The sequence below is a fragment of the Pecten maximus genome, chromosome 1, assembly GCF_902652985.1.
Source record: "Pecten maximus chromosome 1, xPecMax1.1, whole genome shotgun sequence".
NCBI lineage: Eukaryota > Metazoa > Mollusca > Bivalvia > Pectinida > Pectinidae > Pecten > Pecten maximus.
The window spans coordinates 33722241-33741471 of NC_047015.1; the positions used below are offsets into that span (position 1 = coordinate 33722241).

A 19231-nucleotide genomic window follows, 5' to 3' on the forward strand; every position below is an offset into this window, starting at 1 on the left:
TTTTTTTCTATTTCTAAGACTGTGTGGCCCGGAAAACACTAAGTACATGTACATCTAACGTGTGTCTGAGCTTATAATAACAGTCAAACCTCGTTATCTCAGATCACAGGTACTTGTGGACATGATTATGATGTTTTTAATTAAAATGTCACATTACAGACGAGTAAATTATTATATTACAATCGCATGCTTAATTTGTAAAAAATAAAATAAAAAAATACATCGTACGTTGGCCTTTTAAATACTAAGGTATCTAGTATTAATAAGGCCAAGGTACGATGTATTTTTTATTTTTTAAATTTACAAATTAAGCATGCGATTGTAATATAATAATTTACTCGTCTGTAATGTGACATTTTAATTAAAAACATCATAATCATGTCCACAAGTACCTGTGATGAGTGAAAAATCCGTTTATCCTAATCTTATGTCAAGTTATCATTTATTCATGGGACAATGTTTATCCAGTAATCAATCAGATTATATAAGATGTCTAATATACACTACTACTGTATAATGATATTTCATAAACTTTAAATAAGGTATCTTATAACCATATTTAAAGATATCTTATGAAGAAACAAGATATTTCACAAACATATAAAATATCCTACATATCGTATAAGATATCTCTTATAATGAATAAGATATCTCTTATAATTTGGTGAAGTACTGGATCAATATTGCTCCCTGAATAAATGACAACTTGCCATACAATCTAGACCGGGCCTAATACGATCAACGTCATCTCATAAGAGTCCTAGTGTTTCTTGCACATTTTTGTACACTGAACGGATGTGAGAAAACAATATCTAAGTATTAATCAGATACACGCAACCAGGGTATGATAATAAGATATAATAATAAAAATAAAACTTTTTTTTAAACTATAAAATCTGCAATCACTAATACACCGCACCTCACAATCAAGTTTTCAGGACGGTAAAACGATTGAAATATATCTTCTTCAGCGTTTGTAAAATTAAAATGCTAAAGAAATTAATTATGACATTTACACACGACTGTACATGTGATTTAAATAACAGTACATCATTTTATGAATGTATTCTTTTGTAACATATTTAACACACATCCATTGCAGTAAAGTATTTGATAATTATATTCAATAACCGATATGGCTACCCGGCTAACGCTTATTAGATTGTATTAATTGTCAATTTAAATGCTATCTTGGCTGAATAGAATGACACCCGTTTAACATTTGGGTAATGAGTGACTGCTGCTGCTTTGAGCCATAAACCGGATTTGAACTTGTCCGTCATTTGGCTTTATTTAGAATAAACCTAATCTTTGATGTAAGCGACCAGAAGCAGACAGCTGTACTTCCGCATCAGACGAAGAGATGCTTCTCTATCACAAAAGTCATGCACGGGAATAACTTTGTACATGTTTATTTAAAATAAACAAGAAACAGGAACCATTTTGATCCCAAGAATGACCATTTGTCAAGAGACCATGGACTTGGATCACGATTCTAAACCACGACATGCTGTTTTCACGAAGGTGAGTTGCCGGGCTGACTGATCGAATGTCACGATATGCTCCAATGACATTGAGATTTGACACTTCGATATACTAATGTAAACTGCATGCTTTGTGTACATTTAACCCCCATATTCAAAAACCCGTTAGATTTGTACATCAGTATATATCTCGTATACTTAAGTTCGGCTTTATAACTGTTAATGCCATTTCTAATGACTTTGGTTCAGATCATATTCAATGCTACAGTTTGACAATATGGAACGGTATATTGCTGTATTGTCAGTTTATCAGGAAGACAGTTCTTTTATGGTGGAGGTCTCATGCATATGGCATACATGTCAGTTATCCGTTTTTGTTCTATCCTCCCTAATTTTCTCTCAAAATTTATTTTTAGATCATGTTATATGCAGTACATGTAATCAATATTGAACTAAATTTAGCATCTTTGATGCATTAATAGTTTCTATAAGCAATAGTCCTATTGCACCACTTATTTCATCCCAAAAAGATTCCGTCATTCTACCTTTTCAACCTGAAAGTTCAAACTGAGTTGGTAGATTATAAAATAAGTTGGTTTTAAAACTTTTGATAATATTGCATGGATGTGAGTCTACTTTTTACAGCATATTCTATCTTCGAATTCACTCAGATGACATTGTTAAAAAACTGAATATGCTAATATGAAGTACAACTAGTTATTGTAAGGATAGCAATGGACAGATACAATTAACTAATACCGTATGTTGATAAACTAATTAAAAGGTAAAATGGTGAACTTTAATTTCTGATCTAGAACATTATAATTATTACTGCATTGCTCTGTAGGATTGATCATGTATATTACTTTAAGTTACAGTATATTCTAATGTTGAGACATATTATTTTAACCTTCCCTCCTGCTGATTTTAATTTAATTGAAAATTTAGTATTTGAATGATCAATACTTTGAATACATTACAAAGAGTGTGGTATCTCAATGATCTATTATAATTCATTTTTGGTTTCAGTCAATGGGCTATGACATTTTATAAATGATTCATCTGTTGAAGTTGTTATTTTTCTATTAATTTTGTAAGCTAGCTGAAATACTATTTATACTTATATACTGTATTTATTTGCAAGTAAGTCCCTACCCATGCCAAAAAATAAGCCCCTTCTAGTATTCATTCTTTCAGAATCATCAATTTTAAAATGCATTACATCAGCTAAGAATGATTAACAAATAAAATAAGTTGACATATATGGCTAACCAATTAATAGTACATTTTTACTAGAGGCTGATCTTTTAACACAAGTTATTCGAATCACTGTATCTGGAGTCAAAGTCTATCTAGACCTTACCATGGGCAGGGACTAGCATTGATTTGTGGTTGTTACTAAGAAATAGATCTCAGTATGTTCTTAATTAAACTATAATCATTATTACTGAAACAGATGTCTTTATTTTTGTTCATATAATTGTCTCTGTTAGGGATCAAACCAGGGACCCCTGGCTTATTAGTCTGACTCTTTACCAATTGATCTAAAGAGAAATCCTCTCGAGCTGAGTTTGTAGGAAGCAGCCAGTAGTATCTTACCAAGACATCACCATGATGTTTAATTTCTATCAGAAAATGAAAGTGTACAAGTGTATATATACATGCAGATCTAACATTTATACAAAATGGGTCATAATCTATTCATCAGACATGGTGACATTCCTTGTTAGCCTTACTAAAATGTAAACATAAATCAGTATATTTTTTCAGTACTTTAAGTACCCTAATGTAAAACTTTTCTTGTCACACTCTAGATTTTGTATAAAGGAATTTGAAACATTTAACCAACAATCTATGTGATTAAATAATTGTGTATGATTTATAAGATTTGCCTAAAAATGTTTTGATACATCGTATGAATTAAAAAATTATACTATGAACATTCATACAATTTCTGTACAGGAAGTTCGTATGTGTATAACATTTCCTTCCGGATTTACAAGTCTGTAGTACATGTATTACTGAACCTAAGTGTTGTGTCCTGACAGCCAGGAAACATCCAGATTGTTTGGTTGTACACTCCTAATGTCCCTATACACCATCATGTCTAATGGTAACTGTGCATTCCCATTCAGATATGACTGTTTCCTTATATTTAATATATCAAGTCACACCTCAGTGCCGTCACATTGGTGACTTAGGAGGACCAACCTCATTTAGTAATGGATTTTCTGTTGCTTTCGTAACAGCTTCAAACTGTTTTGAATTTGTCTACAGCCATTATGACTGTATAAATAACTGATACATTTGTACATTGGGCATTATAGATATAAATATTTATAAAATGTACAAAGAAAATCTATAAATTCTAATTAGCTCTGAATCAACATTTTTGTGAGATCTTATAATGCATATATAAAACTGGTAGCTAAGACAGGATGTCGCTCAGTTTTCAGTACTGATCCGATGTGTGTTTTACTTGATACACCAACATTGAACTATATTTTGACATTAAGGAGTTTCTTGCTAAATATTTAATCTGTAATGGGTACTCTGTTCTTCTGTATAGATAAGACTTTTGTAGATTTGGGAATTAGATAATATTCAGATAAAAAAGATAAAACCACCACTAATGCATGTTCCAGATCCAATGGTTCTGAGGTTGCTGTTCATGTAATATCTTCGCTGCACTCTTGCAGTATGACATATATTAAAATTGAAGGTTCTCCCATCCAGAAAAAAAACTAATCTTAAAGTTTGATGATGTAATTAAATTTAAGCATTTTAAAATATGTATCACTATAATATACTATATATAACCTCATTATTATCGGGAAGAATGGTTGGGTTACAGTACTTAAGTAAATTAATTACAGTTTTTTACATGTTCCATCCAACCCCTGAGTAATCTGACATTCTTGTCTATAATACAACCCCTACTTATTATATATGGCACCTTTTTTAACTCTCTTAATATGTATATACAATCCCTGGCTATTCTGATATTCTGTTTTATACAACAAGAGTATTCTGACAAATATAATCAAACCATTGGATATTCTGACATCCTGTCTAATACAGCCATTATAGTTATTATAACATTTTGACATCTTGTCTCATCTTGTCTCTTTAATGTGACCGTCCTGTTGATATGACATTAAACAATAGAAAACTAAATCTTAATGTGACACACTGTCTAATAAAACCCCTTTGTTATGCGACATCCTCTATGACGCAACTCTTGTATACTCTGGTTTATGTTCTCAAACAGTTCCTGAGTATTGTGATATCATATCATACAAATAGATCACTAATGATCATAATGTATCTGTTTACCATTTCTTTCAGTTTTACATATAATTGTTTTGCTAGATATCAGGATTAAAGTTAATACTGCAGGCCTAACATAATGCATTTATTCTTGCTCTGAATCTGTGTAATTATAAGCATCTCCAGTCTGGAGGCATTGATCAGTCCTAGAACTGAAGTTCCTGGCCCAATCTGCTGTAATGGTATTGCGCCTTACATTCACTGTAGGATAACATGATTACTTTTAAATCTACCAATATCTATCATGTCACCTGCTTGAATAATTGATTTTAAGGTTATTCTGAAATGATTATGTCAGAGTGATTATAATAACATTTCAATCATTTGGTTAAAAAAGGTTCTGCAACACTATATAGGTGAAATTTGATATGTACATTGCAGTAGTACTAGGCAATATTTCATCAAGAAAATAAATAGAGGTAAAATTGAATGCAGTATTAATTAGATTTTAGTGTTACCTGTGTATGGCATGCTCATGTAAAATCAAATCACATTAAGCAATAATAAAACTAGTTGCTATTTCACATAGGAAGAACATCAGTTAAATTGATTTTGTTGATGAACTACTGTACCAAACATTTGTGATATGGAAAGTGGTAAGATCCTGTTTGATTGGGGTGACTGGTACCAGTTGTTGTTCTCCTATAACTGCGGGTTCATACAACGACCTATGTATGTGTCAGACAACAAGTACACATCCTAAAGTTTACATCAGCTGTCCCTGCAACAGTAATTGTATATATGAGTTAATGATAAGTAAATTTTGAAGGATATTTTTCAGGCAAGTCCAGCACATGCATTTCCAAAATTTTGTTGAATCCCCTATTACTAAGTAATAAGGTGGGTACTCAAAATTTGAATGTTTCAGAGGAAAAGCATGTGGCTTTGTCTAAATTCTGCATTAACTAAGACTTAGTCCGTGTACTTATATTTACAAAGAAAAAAAAAAGAAAAAACAGGACATAATATTTTAAAATACCAGTAACCTCTGCAGTGTAAATTACTATTGCATAGTTTTTGACTTAAATTTATTGTTAATCTTAATGTTATTTGTTTGATTGCTGGTATTACCCCATGAACAGCCAAGACCATTTTAAGGCAGGGTTGCCTTATAGTAGTTGGTGGCTACCTCAGGGAACAACAATGAGCAATCGAGGTAAAGTGTCTTGCATTGCAAAAGGAAGAAACTAAGCCTAACTTCAATAAGGTGTGAGACTTGCAATCCTCATTGTGTCAGACATCAACCAATTCTTTTTTATATAACTATCAACCCAAAGTGTTATCAATAAAAACACTTACCGGTAGTTGAAATGTTCTTGGTTTTAATGTCAGTGTTATGTTTGTATTTAAAAAGAAAGTTTAACTCTTTTACCAGGGAGAATTAGAAGGTATTTATATTGACTTTTGGTGGCAGTTAATTTCTAACACATCTTCATGAAATTCCGGAAATTTAATTAATTCTTCAAGTAAAGAAGTTTACAGGTAACTTAGTCAGTAAAGATTTTTTGAGACAATGAGAGCTTCACTTGGTGTGTTTAACGAAATTATTCTAGTGTGGACTGATGGACCCAGACTGCTAGTTACCATATTTATCATCAAATAAGCCCCCTCCCCTAGTGTGAATGTTCATCGGTTAAATTTTGGGGAGGGCTATATGTCATTTGTGAACACTTTTTTAGCTGGCATTTTTTTTAAATTGATGATTATGCAAAAATGAACAAGGGACTTATCTGTGGACAGGGACTTATTTTGGGATAAATGTGGTTATGAGGAATGGTTACATGGGATCAAATATATAAGGTTGTCACAAATATCTGAGATTTACAATCCTAATTCTGTACAGCACCAACAATGGTTTAGGGTATTATATGTAGACACTAAGAGAAGGGTCTTTAGGTTACAGGAGATGATTTTTTGTGTGGATGTGCCATAGTAATTACGACACACCTGTATACAAGTATGGCGGAAAATAGTTACAGTTATGGTTTGTGAAAGTTATCATAAGTACTTTATAGGGAGAGTAAATTGTAGACTTCTGACATTTTTAGCTGACTTTGTTTTGTGATTTGACCTTTCTGTGCCTATGCCTTGTCAAGAACTTTAATAATAAATTAATTTAATGTTCAATGTCGGAAGGAGATGCAGTGGTAATAGACAATAGAACTGTATCTATTGTTTGTAATTGAAAGTAATTTGGCAGCCATTCTAATGCCGAGTAATGGGAGTGTGGGAGTGGAATAATCTGCTACCTCCAGATGTTGTTCTTTTGACAAAGTCCTGTTGTTTGGGAAGAAAACGTGACAATAACATTGATTATTGGGGCAGGAATTTTGGTTTTGTTATGTCTCTGCAGGAAGATGAGGCGTCAGTTTCACTATTTTCATGTAGCTGTGTGGGATATCCATTGATTAGACAAGCTCTCAGTACAATTGTACCTGTAATATCCTGGCGTTATACTGATCATTTATATGATGGAGTGTATGCCTGGTATCAATACATTGTATTATTATTATCAAGTATAGGGAAATCATGAATTCTAGAAAGACATACTTCCATTTGCATCCCAAACAAAAATTTCTTACTGGTATACATTGTGTTGTCAAAAATGTAATACAAATATATGATGGAATAAAGTTACTCACCCGGTAGACATTTTTATGTGGAAAATAATATGTATATAAATTTAGTACTTTAATTAACTTTAAACTGACATATTATAGGATGGAGGTGCAATTTTAAATTGAGGACTCAAAGTATGCTGTGTATATATACTCGCATCAATTTTCTACAAATAACTTATATTGTTATACGCCCATCAAATTTGACAGGGAGTATTATGGTATGGCATTGTCTGTCCGTCTGCCCTTCCATCCAGTGTAAATTTTCGTTTTTCCAGCAATCTCATCCATTTTTCCAGCGATCTCTTTCGAACTTGGTATACATTATGATCATGATATGAAGTTGGGTTAAAGAATTCCGATTCTACTGGTTTTTTCAGTATTGATTATTTCGTCCGGAGATCTCCTCCTGCATTTTATCAACTGTTTTCTTAAAAACTTTGTAAGCTTTATAATCATGATATGTTATTGTCTTTCCCAGAAAAGAATTTTGTTTCATTGATTATTGCAAAAGTTATATAATTGCATGTCCTTTGTTTATTTCAGTATTTGATTATTTTGTGGCAATTTTAATCTCCTCCTCCATTTTTCAACCAATCTCTTTGAAACTTGGAATTTGTACATTATGATCCTGATTTGAAGTTGTTTCTCCTTGAAAAAAATTCTGATTTGACTGTTTTTGCAAAACTTATATTTATTGCCCTTTGTTTATTCCAGTATTCAAATTTTTTGCCCAAAGATCTACATTTTTCACTTTATTTCTTTGAAACTTGTTAGGCTTTATTATTATGATATGAAGTTGTGTTGAATCTACCTGTAATATGCTACTCAAGTGGATTCACTTGTTAAGACAAAAAAAAACATTTTGTTGTGTATTGAATGACTACTAGCCTGTGACTACTTAATTCTTCTAATCAAGGCAAATTTTTGTGATTTAATCTATATTCATAAAGTTAATGAAAAATATAACCCTTTGAAGATAACAACCTTCACAGTAAAAATATACCTCTAAATACACTTTATACAGAAGAGTATTTGTTCATCTCAACGGTCAGGATGAGGACAGCTGGTGTCGATAGGAACATAGAAAACATTAACCTGGTAGCATGTCACTATTACAGGTTTTTATGAAATATACTTGTACAAGATACAAGAAACTTATGTTGCAGATATCAAACAGAATTGTTTGGGCTGTAATGCTATTTTGGCGACAAACATATGATAAAAAAGCAAACAGAAAATAACAACGTTAACTATACACTACCACAGAGCTGGCACATAATCAGTGAGTAAAATCACTACAACTTCAATTCTGGACCCAAACTATTAATGCATTCGTCTTATTGCCTTATTATTTTTTTTTTTTTTTTGCAATTTTTATTATTATTATTTTTTTTTTTTTTTTGTAATCTTGTAAAATTTGGAATACATGTCAACATTTTTCCTGGGACAGAGAAATTCACGTAAAATGCTTTCTATTATCGATCAATAAAGTTACTAAAATAGACCTTGTACCACCCATATTTGTATGTACTCGATAGTAATGATTTTTTTTAATCAATATTAACACTCAGTTCTAGGATACAATCAATTGTTCTTATTGTTTTCTTACTAAAGCTGATGTTCTTTGTATTGGTGCCTTTTGGTCAAATGCAACATCTGATCGCCATCTGGCTCACAATATTAATTGATTGTGCATGATACAAGGTCACAGAAGCATTAACACGGTTAAACCATCCTCTATTACAAGCTATGTAATATAGCTGTCACATATAAGGCTGGGGAGGAGTTTGTTTTAAAAAATACAGACATTATCTGGTATGTTAAAGATATTAGATAATACCTGGTATGTTAAAGATATTAGATAATACTCGGTATGTTAAAGATATTAGATAATACCTGGTATGTTAAAGATATTAGATAATACCCGGTATGTTAAAGATATTAGATAATACCCGGTATGTTAAAGATATACAGATATTACCCTGTATGTTAAAGATATTAGATAATACCCTGTATGTTAAAGATATTAGATATTACCCTGTATGTTAAAGATATTAGATATTACCCTGTATGTTAAAGATATACAGATATTACCCGGTATGTTAAAGATATACAGATATTACCCTGTATGTTAAAAATATACAGATATTACCCTGTATGTTAAAAATATACAGATATTACCCTGTATGTTAAGATATAAGATATTACCCTGTATGTTAAAAATATACAGATATTACCCTGTATGTTAAGATATTAGATATTACCCTGTATGTTAAAGATATACAGATATTACCCGGTATGTTAAAGATATACAGATATTACCCGGTATGTTAAAAATATTAGATAATACCCGGTATGTTAAAAATTACAGATATCATGCTGTATGTTAAAAATTACAGATATTACACTGTATGTTAAAAAATTACAGATATTACCCAGCATGTTAAAACAATACAGATATCACGCTGTATGTTAAAACAATACAGATATTACCAGCATGTTAAAACAATACAGATATCACGCTGTATGTTAAAACAATACAGATATCACGCTGTATGTTAAACAATACAGATATTACCTTATATGTTAAAACAATACAGATATCACCCTGTATATTAAAAAATTACAGATATCACCCTGTATGTTAAAAAATTACAGATATCACGCTGTATGTTAAAACAATACAGATATTACCCTGTATGTTAAAACAATACAGATATTACCCTGTATTTTAAAATACAGATATTACCCTGTATGTTAAAACAATACAGATATCACCCAGCAATGTTAAACATACAGATCATCACCAGCGATGTTTTAAACAATACAGTTATCCACTGTATGTTCAAAACATACAGATATCGACCTTATGTAAACACCATACAGATATCACACTGTATGTTAAAACAATACGATATCATCAACCCTGTATGTTAAAACAATACGATATCACACTGGATGTTAACACACTACAGATCTCACACGGATGTTAAAACAATACAGATACAATCACCCTGTATGTTAAAACAAACAGATATCCCCCTGTATGTTAAACAATCGATATCCTTTTCTGTATGTTAAAACAATACAGATATCACACTGTATGTTAAAAAATTACAGATATCACCCTGTATGTTAAAACAATACAGATATCACCCAGCATGTTAAAACAATACAGATATCACGCTGTATGTTAAAAAATTACAGATATTACCCTGTATGTTAAAACAATACAGATATCACCCTGTATGTTAAAACAATACAGATATCACCCAGCATGTTAAAACAATACAGATATCACCCTGTATGTTAAAACAATACAGATATCACCCAGCATGTTAAAACAATACAGATATCACCCTGTATGTTAAAACAATACAGATATCACCCTGTATGTTAAAACAATACAGATATTACCCTGTATGTTAAAACAATACAGATATCATGCTGTATGTTAAAACAATACAGATATCACCCTGTATGTTAAAACAATACAGATATTACCTTATATGTTAAAAAATTACAGATATCATGCTGTATGTAACCTGTATGCAAGAAGAATATGAGAATCTCTTAATACAATGAAAACTTTTGATCCACATTATTAGATTAATTTAACAATATATTGTAAAATGTTCCAACATCAACATCATTTTAAGTTAAAACATTGAAAATTCATTCCAATTAATCAACATTGCAAATTTAGTCTTGTTAAATCTAAATATATATGAGAAAATTCCCTGGATTCACTGAGAATTTGCCAAAGTTTCCCTGGAGCCAATTTGTAGCTTTTACATGAAAATAACATTGATGTGCGTGAACAGAATTTGAATCCATTGATCTGATTGAACACTGAATTAATAAGATTATCTGATAAATATATAAATATATACAAATAAGTATATATTTTGAGAGTGAGTAGGCCTGTGACATAAGTTTTCCTAGGAATAAAACTGGTGTCTGACAGTAATATGCATCAAAATACAGTGTGCAAAGAAATTCTCATCTCTATATAGCTGTTGTATGATTTTACACTTTCTCAAAGTCAAATAGCTAAAGTATTTTTGAACTGGTTTCTGATACAATGTTTCATTTACTGTTAAGAGAGACTTGAAGGCATCTTGTGATGGGGTAAATAGATATACATGTAAAATGTACCTGTATGATACCTGTAAGCTTACTGTGTACATGTGTGTGTGGCATTGATTTGACCACACATGTGTGATATCTATGAGGTAATTTAAACATACATTATTGTACGTTTTCAATGGATTGAAGATACTGTCATGTCACTTTAAATGCTTATATGTGAACATTGTTTGCTGGATTTATTGCCCTTTGAGTTAGTTTGAGGCCGGTCTTTTTCTTGTAGTAGCTGGTAGCTACCTCACTGAACACCATATGCAAGGCATGTTACATGCAATCCCAGTTCCAAGCAAATGGAGTTAAATGTCTTGTTCAGGATGGCCTGTGATCTCGGCTCCCTGAAAAGCACAAACTGCCCCGGGTAGGACTTGAACCATGCACACACTCCAATCTTCACCTAATGTAGCTATTGTCCCCAGATCCCCGCTTTATGTTTAAATATTCTGGATTCGTGTGTGTATAAGACTGCTATTTCTTACTGGTACAGATTACTGCTATATTTGTGTAGTTGATGTTTGAAAAAAAGGCAAACCAGGTATACTTTGAAAGGGATGAAAGTACTTAACTTCTTAAGCTTGAGTGTAGAACAGATGACCTTGTATGATAAAAACATGGTAGTAAAGGTCTGGATATATCTTCCTGGCAGTGATCACTTAACACAATGGGGTCATTGTATTAATTAAAATCTCTTATATTTGATAGGTGTATTATGACTGCATAGTTTTACACTATATATCAGCTCTATAAATTTACATAGACTCTATGCAAATTTCTATGTAAATCTGGATTGTGTTCACAGGAGTTTAAATGCATCATCACTTTGTATTTTTCATTATAACAACATTATTTAGAAGTTAATTCACACATTATCAGATAACATAACATGTATATTATAGATTTGCATCAAACATTTATATGATTATGATTTTCAGTAAGCTTTTCCAATAAATAAACAAACATGAAAAACCTTTTAAATTTAATAAAGAAAATATGTCCATCCTTATAGCATTAACTTTTGTGTGTCAGAAAGTCTTGTTTTGAAATTTGTAGGCTTTGGAAAAAAATGATCATGATCTTAAGTTGTGCTTTCTTAAGTGGCAATAATTCTTGATTCAGAAAATTTTAAATATTAATAACTGCCTTTTGTTTCTTTAGTATTTTAATCTTGTCCTCTTGGCCACAAAAGATCAGTTAGTTTGCTGGCCACGTAACCTCAGCTGGAGGTTAGAGGTGCATGGGTTGACACTCTCTACCTTTGGTGGTTTGTGTTTCTTAGGAAGCTGAGAAATGGACCAGTTTCTGCTGTCATGGTTGTGTCCTTGGGCAAGACACTTCACCCTAATTTGCTCTGGATGGCATGCAATGGCATGGGTCTCTTGTATTTTGTTCAGTGAGGTAGTTACCAACTACTAAAACGAGACCCAGCCTCAAAGTGACCCCTGATCAAACAAAAAAACAAACTTCTTAAGTTTTTGACTGATTTCTTTGAAACATAGAAGGCTTGCATAATCATGTGATGCAGTCCTTTTAATCACTACTTGTATTTTTGAAACTGTTGAGAACCCCATCCTTTAACCATAGCATTGTTGCAAATTGGGCATAAAGAAATCACCACAACCCTGTTATAAAAAATGGGCCCTGGGGTCTTCTCCACCCCTAGGGACTTAGCTTCTTTGATATATTATTGAAACCATTTAGATCTCCACCCTATAACCATATATAGCATTGTTGGGCATAAAGAGATAAATACAATCATGTTGTAAAAATAGGTCCCGGGGCTTCTCCACCACTAGGGACTTAGGTTCCTGGTTATGTTTTTGAAACCATTGAGATCCCTACCCCATAACCTTATATAGCTTTATTTGGCATCAAAAATCAAGAGATAAACACAATCCTGATGTAAAAATAGACCCAGGGGTCTTTCCCCACACCTAGGGAGTCTGGACTTTGTTTCTGGTTTATATCTTAAAATTAGTTGAGATCCCAATGAAATAAACATGTATAGCATTGTTTGATATCACCAGATAAAGCTATTAGTGAATTGAACATAAACATCATTTTGACATTTGGTAAAATCCAACCTGGTGAGCGATACAGGCCCTCTGGGACTCTTGATTTCTTTCCCACCATACTCTTGTTATGATATGCTTTTGTTTTTCTAAAATGCAGGACAATGAAATAAAGAAATCTCCTGGCATTTCTACTTAATTGCAATAGATAAAAAAATTGTATAATGCCAAATAAATCTGAATATCATGTTTTTGTCATGTTATATTCTAATATTGATGACAGAGGTGTTGGAATACTCTATGTGCTTTGTTTGATGTGTTGATGAATTTGAACACCTGACAATATTTGACACGGTATTATGAGGTGTGCCAACTTTTTCTGCGTAAGTTTCTCCTAGTCGATTGCCCAGAGCGACATTATGTAATGGTTAAGTTGAAGGTTGTTGGGACATCTATGTGGAACGTCATGTTATGACGCCTTAGTCTCCTGGTTAGAACAACTTAGTGGGAACTGTTGCAGTAATGGAAAATTCAATCTCATCACCTCAAATAGATAGTATGGAGAGCCCTAAAGATTTATCATCTACAAATGAAGAACTGGATACACTTGAATGGTCACTTTCTGAAAATACACCTGAAAGTGTAAATTCTTCAACGAAGTCTAGAATAGAAGGGAATGAAACACCATTTTTATCATTTGAAATGGAAAACATATCGTCATTTGTACTTGCAAGCCGTGATTTACCATTTCAGATGGAAGCAATTATAAAGAAAATGCAACATGATGACCGAGGTATCCCCAGTAAGAACAGAAAGAATACTGCCACACATCCTGTGGTGGATAGGAAACTATTTACAGGTAAGTTGACTAGTTAGACATCCCCAGTAAGAACAGAAAGAATACTGCCACACATCCTGTGGTGGATAGGAAACTATTTACAGGTAAGTTGACTAGTTAGACATCCCCAGTAAGAACAGAAAGAATACTGCCACACATCCTGTGGTGGATAGGAAAATATTTACAGGTAAGTTGACTAGTTAGACCTAGAGGAATTGGGGTATTGACCTTAAATTACTGTTCTGATGCCAAGCAAATCCATATTGCTGTATGGAGCAAAGGCAAAATATGATTACCTGAATCAAAAATGAAACTATTAGGGTGTCCCAGACTATTGTACTGTACTCAACATTTCTGAACAGGTGGGCTTATATATAATACCTAAAATAAAAATGCCCAACACGAATATCATACGTCAAATGATGCAGCTAACTTTTGTCTGATTCTGAATGTGTTTGGATTACAATTCTTAATTTCAATATTTCCAATATATCTAAGTAGCAAGTACTACTTGCGTTTTGTTGAGTCTAGTCCCCATATTCAGCTCTGTTTGGACCATTGACTCAGAATTTGACATAGACTACCTTGCTGGCCATGGTATGATGCAACAATGCTTTTAAACATGAAAGGATCCATCACTGTATATTATCTCTAATAAACCTTGCAGCTGTGATCATAAATACATGTTTGGATCATTATCAAAATAACCCAATACAGACTTTTTATTCTCTTAATAAGAAATATTGGTTGGGAGAAGGCTGCTTTTTTCTGGGCAAAATTTTTAATACTGGGTTTTAATGATACAATCAATTTGTAATAGTTTGTAGATGCTAAGGCAGTCAAATGATTAAAGAGATATTTTTCTCAATTATACACAAATGATATGGTTGTCCCAGTGTATCTGGATATCAGAGATTACTTGTTTATGATAGAGATGCACAGACTGACTCATCAAAACCATTCATAACTTATGGTACCATCACCTGGTCTATCTACATGACACAGTACTTATAAATTCCAGCTTCCCTTCCAATATCCCCACCCCCCTCTCAACCTCAGGCCCTGGTCCTCTACTGGCTTGCTTGCTACAATTTTGTTGAAATTGATGTTGACCTACTTTGAAGGTCCTTGATGTGAGATACATTGCCTACAAATACAGGTATGTAAATCTTTGTATTAGGGATTTAACAACTTAATTAGGACATAGCGTAGCTAAACTAATAGGGATGTACTAATCTAATGACAATGTATCTGTTGATATACCAAGTGTAATATTATCTTATCGGGATGCACACTATATATAAGAGGATCTTACATGAGTGGATATGTCATATAGAGTTTATTAAACAAGTTCAATTAATTTTATATGCCACAAGCCTTTAGTATGTGTTGGTAGTTAATGTATGTGTTGGTAGTTTATGTATATGTTGTTAGTTTGTAGTGGTAGTTTATGTATATGTTGGTAGTTTATGTATATGTTGGTAGTTTATGTATGTGTTGGTAGTTTATGTATGTGTTGTTAGTTTGTAGTGGTAGTTTATGTATATGTTGGTAGTTTATGTATATGTTGGTAGTTTATGTATGTGTTGGTAGTTTATGTATGTGTTGGTAGCTTATGTACGTGTTGGTAGTTTATGTATGTGTTGGTAGTTTATGTATGTGTTGGTAGTTTATGTATATGTTGATAGTTTATGTACGTGTTGGTAGTTTATGTATGTGTTGGTAGTTTATGTATATGTTGATAGTTTATGTACGTGTTGGTAGTTTATGTATGTGTTGGTAGTTTATGTATGTGTTGGTAGTTTATGTACATATTGGTAGTGTATGTATGTGTTGGTAGTTTATGTATGTGTTGGTAGTTTATGTATATAGTGGTAGTTTATGTATGTGTTGGTAGTTTATGTATATGTTGGTAGTTTATGTACGTGTTGGTAGTTTATGTACGTGTTGGTAGTTTATGTATGTGTTGGTAGTTTATGTATGTGTTGGTAGTTTATGTATGTGTTGGTAGTTTATGTACGTGTTGGTAGTTTATGTACATATTGGTAGTTTATGTACGTGTTGGTAGTTTATGTATGTGTTGGTAGTTTATGTACATGTTGGTAGTTTATGTACATATTGGTAGTTTATGTACGTGTTGGTAGTTTATGTACGTGTTGGTAGTTTATGTATGTGTTGGTAGTTTATGTATGTAGTGGTAGTTTATGTACGTGTTGGTATTTTATGTATGTGTTGGTAGTTTATGTACGTGTTGGTAGTTTATGTATGTGTTGGTAGTTTATGTATGTGTTGGTAGTTTATGTACGTGTTGGTAGTTTATGTACGTGTTGGTAGTTTATGTACGTGTTGGTAGTTTATGTATGTGTTGGTAGTTTATGTATGTGTTGGTAGTTTATGTATGTGTTGGTAGTTTATGTACGTGTTGGTAGTTTATGTACATATTGGTAGTTTATGTATGTGTTGGTAGTTTATGTATATGTTGGTAGTTTATGTACGTGTTGGTAGTTTATGTACGTGTTGGTAGTTTATGTATATGTTGGTAGCTTATGTATGTGTTGGTAGTTTATGTACGTGTTGGTAGTTTATGTACGTTTTGGTAGTTTATGTATGTGTTGGTAGTTTATGTATGTGTTGGTAGTTTATGTATGTGTTGGTAGTTTATGTATGTGTTGGTAGTTTATGTACGTGTTGGTAGTTTATGTACATATTGGTAGTTTATGTATGTGTTGGTAGTTTATGTACGTGTTGGTAGTTTATGTACGTGTTGGTAGTTTATGTACGTGTTGGTAGTTTATGTATGTGTTGGTAGTTTATGTATGTAGTGGTAGTTTATGTACGTGTTGGTATTTTATGTAAGTGTTGGTAGTTTATGTATGTGTTGGTAGTTTATGTATATGTTGGTAGTTTATGTATGTGTTGGTAGTTTATGTATGTAGTGGTAGTTTATGTACGTGTTGGTATTTTATGTAAGTGTTGGTAGTTTATGTATGTGTTGGTAGTTTATGTACGTGTTGGTAGTTTATGTATGTGTTGGTAGTTTATGTATGTGTTGGTAGTTTATGTACGTGTTGGTAGTTTATGTACGTGTTGGTAGTTTATGTACGTGTTGGTAGTTTATGTATGTGTTGGTGTAGTTATGTATGTGTTGGTAGTTTATGGTTATTGTGTTGGTAGTTTATGTACGTGTTGGTAGTTTATGTACGTGTTGGTAGTTTTAGTTTGGTATGTTTATGTTAGTGTTGGTAGTTTATCGTGTTGGTAGTATGTAGTTTGGTAGTTTTGTACGTTGTTGGTAGTTTATGATGTGTTGGTAGTTATGTATGTTGGTAGTTTGTATGTATGTGTTGGTAGTAGTTTATGTATGTTGGTAGTTTATGTAGTGTGGTATTTATGTGTTGGTAGTTTATGTGTGTGTAGTTTATGTACGTGTTGGTAGTTATGTATTGTAGTTGTTGTTGGTATGGTCTTTGTAGTTGTTGTTGGTAGTTTATGTACGTGTTGGTAGTTTATGTACGTGTTGGTAGTTTATGTATATGTTGGTAGTTTATGTATGTGTTGGTAGTTTATGTACGTGTTGGTAGTTTATGTATGTGTTGGTAGTTTATGTATGTGTTGGTAGTTTATGTATGTGTTGGTAGTTTATGTATGTAGTGGTAGTTTATGTACGTGTTGGTATTTTATGTATGTGTTGGTAGTTTATGTACATGTTGGTAGTTTAGGTATGTTTTGGTAGTTTATGTATGTAGTGGTAGTTTATGTACGTGTTGGTAGTTTATGTATGTGTTGGTAGTTTATGTACGTGTTGGTAGTTTATGTATGTGTTGGTAGTTTATGTACGTGTTGGTAGTTTATGTACGTGTTGGTAGTTTATGTACGTGTTGGTAGTTTATGTACGTGTTGGTAGTTTATGTATGTGTTGGTAGTTTATGTATGTGTTGGTAGTTTATGTATGTGTTGGTAGTTTATGTACATGTTGGTAGTTTATGTTCATGTTGGTAGTTTATGTATGTGTTGGTATTTTATGTACGTGTTGGTAGTTTATGTATGTGTTGGTAGTTTATGTATGTGTTGGTAGTTTATGTATGTGTTGGTAGTTTATGTATGTGTTGGTAGTTTATGTGTGTGTTGGTAGTTTATGTATGTGTTGGTAGTTTATGTACGTGTTGGTAGTTTATGTACGTGTTGGTAGTTTATGTACGTGTTGGTAGTTTATGTATGTGTTGGTAGCTTATGTATGTGTTGGTAGTTTATGTACGTGTTGGTAGATTATGTACGTGTTGGTAGTTTATGTACGTGTTGGTAGTTTATGAACGTGTTGGTAGTTTATGTATGTGTTGGTAGTTTATGTATGTGTTGGTAGTTTATGTATGTGTTGGTAGTTTATGTACGTGTTGGTAGTTTATGTACGTGTTGGTAGTTTATGTACGTGTTGGTAGTTTATGTACGTGTTGGTAGTTTATGTACGTGTTGGTAGTTTATGTACGTGTTGGTAGTTTATGTATGTGTTGGTAGTTTATGTATGTGTTGGTAGTTTATGTATGTGTTGGTAGTTTATGTACGTGTTGGTAGTTTATGTACGTGTTGGTAGTTTATGTATGTGTTGGTAGTTGATGTATGTGTTGGTAGTTTATGTATGTAGTGGTAGTTTATGTACGTGTTGGTAGTTTATGTATGTGTTGGTAGTTTATGTACGTGTTGGTAGTTTATGTATGTGTTGGTAGTTTATGTATGTAGTGGTAGTTTATGTATGTGTTGGTAGTTTATGTATGTGTTGGTAGTTTATGTACATATTGGTAGTTTATG

The 19231-nt window shown here is 32.5% G+C and overlaps 1 protein-coding gene across 1 annotated transcript in view; it reads left to right on the forward strand.

The window, feature by feature from the left end:
* Positions 1 to 1309: 1309 nt before the first annotated feature.
* LOC117330984 (regulator of G-protein signaling 6-like) overlaps positions 1310 to 19231 on the forward strand; it is a 61929-nt gene continuing 44007 nt past the window's right edge. The window contains exons 1-2 of the mRNA XM_033889583.1: positions 1310 to 1524; positions 14344 to 14449. Of these exons, the coding sequence (XP_033745474.1) occupies positions 1456 to 1524; positions 14344 to 14449 (175 nt within the window). The 5' untranslated portion in view covers positions 1310 to 1455. The remainder of the gene's footprint in view (positions 1525 to 14343; positions 14450 to 19231) is intronic.